Source organism: Coccinella septempunctata, chromosome 5 (assembly GCF_907165205.1).
Source record: "Coccinella septempunctata chromosome 5, icCocSept1.1, whole genome shotgun sequence".
Lineage (NCBI taxonomy): Eukaryota > Metazoa > Arthropoda > Insecta > Coleoptera > Coccinellidae > Coccinella > Coccinella septempunctata.
In genome coordinates this window covers 38,843,927-38,849,830 of record NC_058193.1, presented here as the reverse complement: position 1 = coordinate 38,849,830, position 5,904 = coordinate 38,843,927, and the positions used below count along the sequence as shown (strand labels likewise).

Genomic DNA, 5,904 nt, shown 5'->3' with positions numbered 1-5,904 from the left:
TTTCAATTATTTTCAAGCGTTTTACCAGCTTACGAGCTGTGTGTAGGGAAATTTAGGATTGAGTGAAAATCAAAGATCAGAATTCGTGGAGATTCATTCAGATTATATGCATACTTCGTCTTTGTGAGTGCTTCCTTTCCCATTTGAAACCCCATAAACAGCTACAAAGTAACAGTTGTCTTACGACAATCCATCATTCGATAGCAACCCCAATGAAACCTGAACTCGCCCAATATCCGGACGTTTTCCCAGTAAAAACAGCATATGCTCGACGTAACAGTCTTACCTGGACCCAAACCTCGTCTAAAATCCTGTCAAGACGCCCGAGATAAATTGGCAGACGATGCGAACGCTGTTTTCCACTTTTACCGAGCACATTATTCAGATCTGCCTCGGGGATGACGCTAACCCCTTCGGTATATTGTTCTACCTCAGGATGGAAAGTGGATAATAAATTTTCATTAGGGATTACGGAGTAAAACCTTTGTGAAAACCGAGAACGCTTGCTTTGAAACTGTATATAGGCATAGTTGACGCGTTCTCTAGATGGGTTATTTGCAAAGAGGCTCATTATCATGTCTTCTTCAGTTGGTTCTTCTTTAACGATTGTATAACTATAGAGCACGAAGATTATGGGGGTTTATTTTGACATAAATTTAACTTGGCTATCATAGACTGGTAAGAATGTGGAAACAATGAACTAAACATTATACATTGAGCTTTCCCACATTACAGTACATCCTAACGTTGGAAAATCAGAATGGGAAATGGATTCCTGATGAATCAAAGACCTGATGGGCGATTCAGAGATATATGTCCATATATTTCCCTTGTTTTCTGTGAACTCCACACAATCTTTATGGTAAATTGTAAATATTTGGTCATCTTCTACTGAGGATGCCATATCAGTTAGTGACGTTTTTACGAGAGAGGATTGTTTTGGAATAGGAAACGACTTTTCATGCTTGTATCATTTTATTCACATTAAAAAACATTCGTGAATTCAAATTCAGTCCATGTGGCATGTGTGATCAGTAGAGTTGTTGGGTGACTGGGTATTGGTGGAAGAATTTTCCGTAGCTGTATGGTACTGAAAGAAAAATCCCAACTTTAGTACCTATAGAATTAATTTGACTCCAAAGAGCAAATTGCAAATGATTTACCTTGTTTGTCTCCATAGTACTGTTGTCCATACCAGTTCTTCAGGTAGTTTCCTCCGTACATGTATCTGGTATACTCTGGAACATTGTCGGTAACACCAAATAAGCCTTTGTAGGTCATTCTTGGGGTCTGCTGGAAGAAGTTGTTCTTGAACAAGAAGCTTAAACCAAGGTATTCGTTGTCAACGAATTGCCTCAATACAGTTTGATCGACAACGCCATATTGTACCAAAATGTTGTACAAAACTTTCTTGTTGACCAACTGGCTCATGAGTACTTGATCGTATACTCCTTGGGTGTTGTGAATGTACAAAATCTGGTCCAAGACGTTCTTGTGGAAGATGCCATATTGAACCAAAACGTTTCTCCAGATTGGGTTAGTGATGATTTTCTCCAACATGGTGTAACCGTAGATGCCTTTGTTGAAGAAAGTGTTGCCGTAGTATTGGTTGTAGGTGGTTTGTCCCAAGATGTCGTAGACAGAAATTCCACGGTTGACGAAGAAGTATTTCAATACCTGGGTGTTAACCAAACGTTGCAACAAATATTGGTCGTAGACTCCTTCAGTCTTGTAGGTGTAAAGGATTTGATCTAGGACAACTTTGTCGAAAAATCCGTGTTGGACGAACCAGGTCCTAAGCATTTCGTTGTTGATGATCTCAACCAAGTAGTGGTGATCGAAGATACCTTCGTGAGTGAAAATCATATCCCACATTTTTTCGTAAGAGTATTGTCCGTACATTCCTTGGGTGTACATTTCTCCTTGGATCAAGATGGTTTTCAAGACTTGCCTGTCGAAGATTTTCATCAATACGTTGTAATAATAGTTGACGTCGTATTGGTTGTATCCTTGACCGTAAAAACCTGGTGTCTTGAGGAGTTTTCCGAAAATTCCAAGACCGTACTTGTTTTGGTGGGTCATTTTGTTCCTTACTCCACCAACTGGTCCAGTGATCAGATTGTCCCATTTTGAGTCCTCAATGAGGGCTTGGAGGATGGTTAAGATTTGACCGTCGAAGTAACCGTTGAAAACAGCTTTTTGGACCTTGTTGAGAAGTTGTTGGTAAGTGTTTTCATCAACGTATCCCAAGTATTCTCTGAAGATCACATCGAGGATGTCATACTGATCTTGGTTGGTCTTGTCGAGAGTGCTGATGATGTGGTCACCCATGCCAATTCCATAAGGTACCTGGGTGTTGTAGTCCATTTCGTACATTTTGACGAAGTTGTTGGGTCCAGTTACTTCGATTTTGATGTTCTTCTGTCCGTAAGGTCCGTAATGTTTGGTGATGTAGATTTGTTTACCATCTTCACCTTTGATGTAAATGGTACCATCTTCTTTGATGTCGATGTACTTGCCACCAATGAAGGTCGCAGAAGCCAAAGCAGCAGTAGCCAGGAAGAGCACTAAGAACTTCATCTTGAAAGCAGTCGAAGAACTGAACTGATTTTCTGAGATTTCTTCTTGCTTTTTATACTCAAAACTGCATCTGTTTTCGGTTAATAAAAAACAACGATAACATTTCGCCATATCGATAATCAAAGTCGACCTCTAGGTAGCTGCACAGCAACACTTATGGAAAATATTGTTTATATCTCAAATTTTGAGTTGCGTAACCTCAGACGGTTACGATTTTTTAATATCTTAATAACGCATATCTAATTATTAATTATTTTCGATCCGTTTTTTGTTCAAGATATGGAAATAACAGTCTTCGAAGATATGAATTAATACAATCCATTCGATATTGACGATTTATGAGTTTTCTACAATTTCCAACTTCCCTAGGAATATTCTCAGTTCTGCATACATGGCTTAGTTGAGTAAAATTCATCCTTCCTCTATCGGATTCAACTTGCATCCCAATAAAGTTTCTCCGTCTGCGTGCGCTAAATATCAAAGGGATTAGTTGTGTGCTCTGCCTCTGAAATTCCCTATTAATCCTTTATTCGTTTTGTATACCTCAACTCTTTGTGATATTAAACTTTGATATTTGCATATTCAACTTCTGCCAGGAATGTTAAGTCTTTTTCTGGAATTGCTGAGAGATGACAAATCAACAAATATTCCTCGAAAGCCGAAGATTTCTTGTAGTATATGTGAATCCTGTACGAACAAAACTCTTCTTACGAAATTCCCAAGGCCAAAGCCACACTTGTTTCAATCTAGGAGGGGTCAGGGTTCCATCAAATGCCATCTTGTCCAACCCCTACACATTCATTCTCACCGCTCTGAAAGTCCCCAGTCGACTAGGAAAACCATACGAGTGTAATGGATGAAATTAATACCTTTCAAAGTTGCAGAGAAAAACCAATTAGGGTGCATGAAGCAATTAAGGCAGTTGCGCTATTCCCTCTCACATGTTGCTTATGCCACCAGCTATTTTCCATTTTTTCGATCACCGCCCCTTCAAGCTCACGAGTATGGAATAATAAGCTCTTGAGGGTTTCACACTCCATTCGATCAGGAGGGCATATTTTTATGCGGTAAGCTGTTTGGGTGGTTGATTCTGATAAGATTCCATAACATAACCGAAGAGTACTCCAATGCTCTTCACTAACTTTTAACAAGAGATCTTATGTCGATTACTCCGCTATTATGGAAAGCTGCTGTCACATTAACAGCTGTCATTTTTGACAGATGACAGATGAAAACTGCGCCATTCCGAAAATGGCTCCGAGATTGTGAAAATTCTTTTGAATATATTTGCGTTAGTTGTGAAGCAACTTCTTGGGCAGCTATTTTGAAATTGCCCAAAACTCTGATGAAACTTCCTTGATTATTTTATCGCTGGGGATTTCTTCTCGTCTGCCCCCACCAACCCCCCAAAATCGATCCTTCCGAACAATTAAACAAAGATATTTTCCGGGTCCACTTTATAGCTCCAACGTCCACAAAGGGACGAATTTTAAATCACCACATGCTGGTCCATAAAAATGCGTTGGCGTGTTCGGGCAGTCCTCGAATTAAATAAAGGGGGGCTAAATAAATGAGAGGACCGGCCGGTACCCTGCAAGAAGGACAAGGAAGCTATATGTACGCTTCCATTTTACACCTCTCGTAGAGTATTGCTTATAGTAAAATCGATTTTATCCTTGCTACGTTACATGGCACGGACATGGGCGTAGATATTGCCGAACAGCTTTTTGTGTGGAGGAGATAAAGGATGTTGGGGGATGAAAATTGCGTTATTGAGATTCTGTTGACATGCGGACGAGAACAAACATATCGCGTGAAGAGATTTTGGGGATGGAATGTAGGGAAGAAAATGGTACATTGGAAACAGGAAGAATGGAAGATTAATAAATGATTGTTACTGCCTTTTTGGTTGCCAGTTGAGATTGCCTTATCATCGATAAAATCGATAGCATAGAGAAAACCTTTACTACGATGCTAGAGTCGAGAAGAAGATTGGAACTTTTATACAGGGTGAGTCTTTGAATAGTACAAATATCTCAACACTAGATTCTTGAAGTTTAAAGGAACACTTTTTTTCTTTACCATTGTTTCCGAATCGGCTCGGTTTGAAAGATACAGGCTGTTGAAAAACCATAAAAAAATGTTATTTTTAGTTCTATCTCACGAACAGTTTTATCGAAAAAAATTCAAAGAACCCAACTGTTGAAACCAAGTTGGACGCTATCTAATGAATATTTGAGCCGTTTTCGAGTAATTTGATGTTTAAAAATAAAAAATATGTGTGAAATTCTAAAAATTGGGTACTTTTACTGAATACAACTTTGTTCAGAAGATCCACAGATGTGTAGTGTCACAGATTCAGCTTGTTATTCTGAAGGTAATTTTGTTTATCCTGGGATGGCTCAGCTCATTATGAAAACTTGAAATGTCTATATCTTTTTATCAAGGCCGAATCAGAAAAAATGGTATAGGGAAAAAGTGTTTCTTTGACCTCAAGAATCTACTGTTAAAATATTTGTGAAAGTCAAAGACTCACCATGTACCTATAGCGAGATCTAAGAAGTTTCTGGACCTAATCAAGAATTTGCTATAACTTTTGACTGGATTCTTTAGTAGGACTTTATGAAAATGGATCTAGCAGAGGAGGGGGTAACACTGGAGCAATTTACATCACCATCAAAATCATCCATTAAATCCCAAGTCTTAAAGTCTAGAATCGATATTCTAATATTTCGTAGAAAATCAAAACAAATTCGTCAGAACGACTCCTTGGATTGTCACGACCTTAATTGAGGTTCACTCAGCTACAGGAGATGATTTCAGCTTACACAGTTTCATTTGTGCCCATCTCTGCTGTCAATACTTCGAATGAATCATCCATATACCACTCACAAATGCAATTTTGTAAACTGTAGGTAGTTTAGCAAGATGAGGTTAGTGGTGAGTGTTCTATATTTGATGGTATTAGTGATGAATTCTTTGAAAACGTAAATTCGGATCAACCATATAAAAATTTTGCTTCAAATTCAAATAAATCCCAAACCAAAACAATTTTCTTCCACAAAAACCCGATACCTGGTACTGAAGATGCTCAGTAGTCCCACCACTACCCCGAAAACTAGCAAAATAGGCCCGGATGAAGATTTCATCCGGATTTTCCACGTCGCTGGTCCGGCAAGCGTGGATTCCCTCGCAGCGGGAAAACTCTCGACCCACCCTCACCCCTGCCCCTGTCTGCCGGATCTAAGTTTTGATAGTCCCCCAACCGGCATATCTAAACTAACTTCCCCTCAGTAGGAAGCGCCTCGTGGACGTGAATGAAAA

General features: G+C 39.2%; 1 protein-coding gene across 1 annotated transcript; it reads right to left on the bottom strand.

The window, feature by feature from the left end:
- Positions 1 to 956: 956 nt before the first annotated feature.
- LOC123313652 lies at positions 957 to 2,613 on the bottom strand. The gene is made up of 2 exons (XM_044898618.1): positions 1,164 to 2,613; positions 957 to 1,090 (listed from the first exon to the last, which is right to left on the bottom strand). Exons 1-2 carry the CDS (start codon positions 2,578 to 2,580, stop codon positions 1,032 to 1,034), a joined length of 1,476 nt encoding a protein of 491 aa, XP_044754553.1. The 5' UTR covers positions 2,581 to 2,613; the 3' UTR covers positions 957 to 1,031.
- Between the last annotated feature and the right edge of the window lie 3,291 nt (positions 2,614 to 5,904).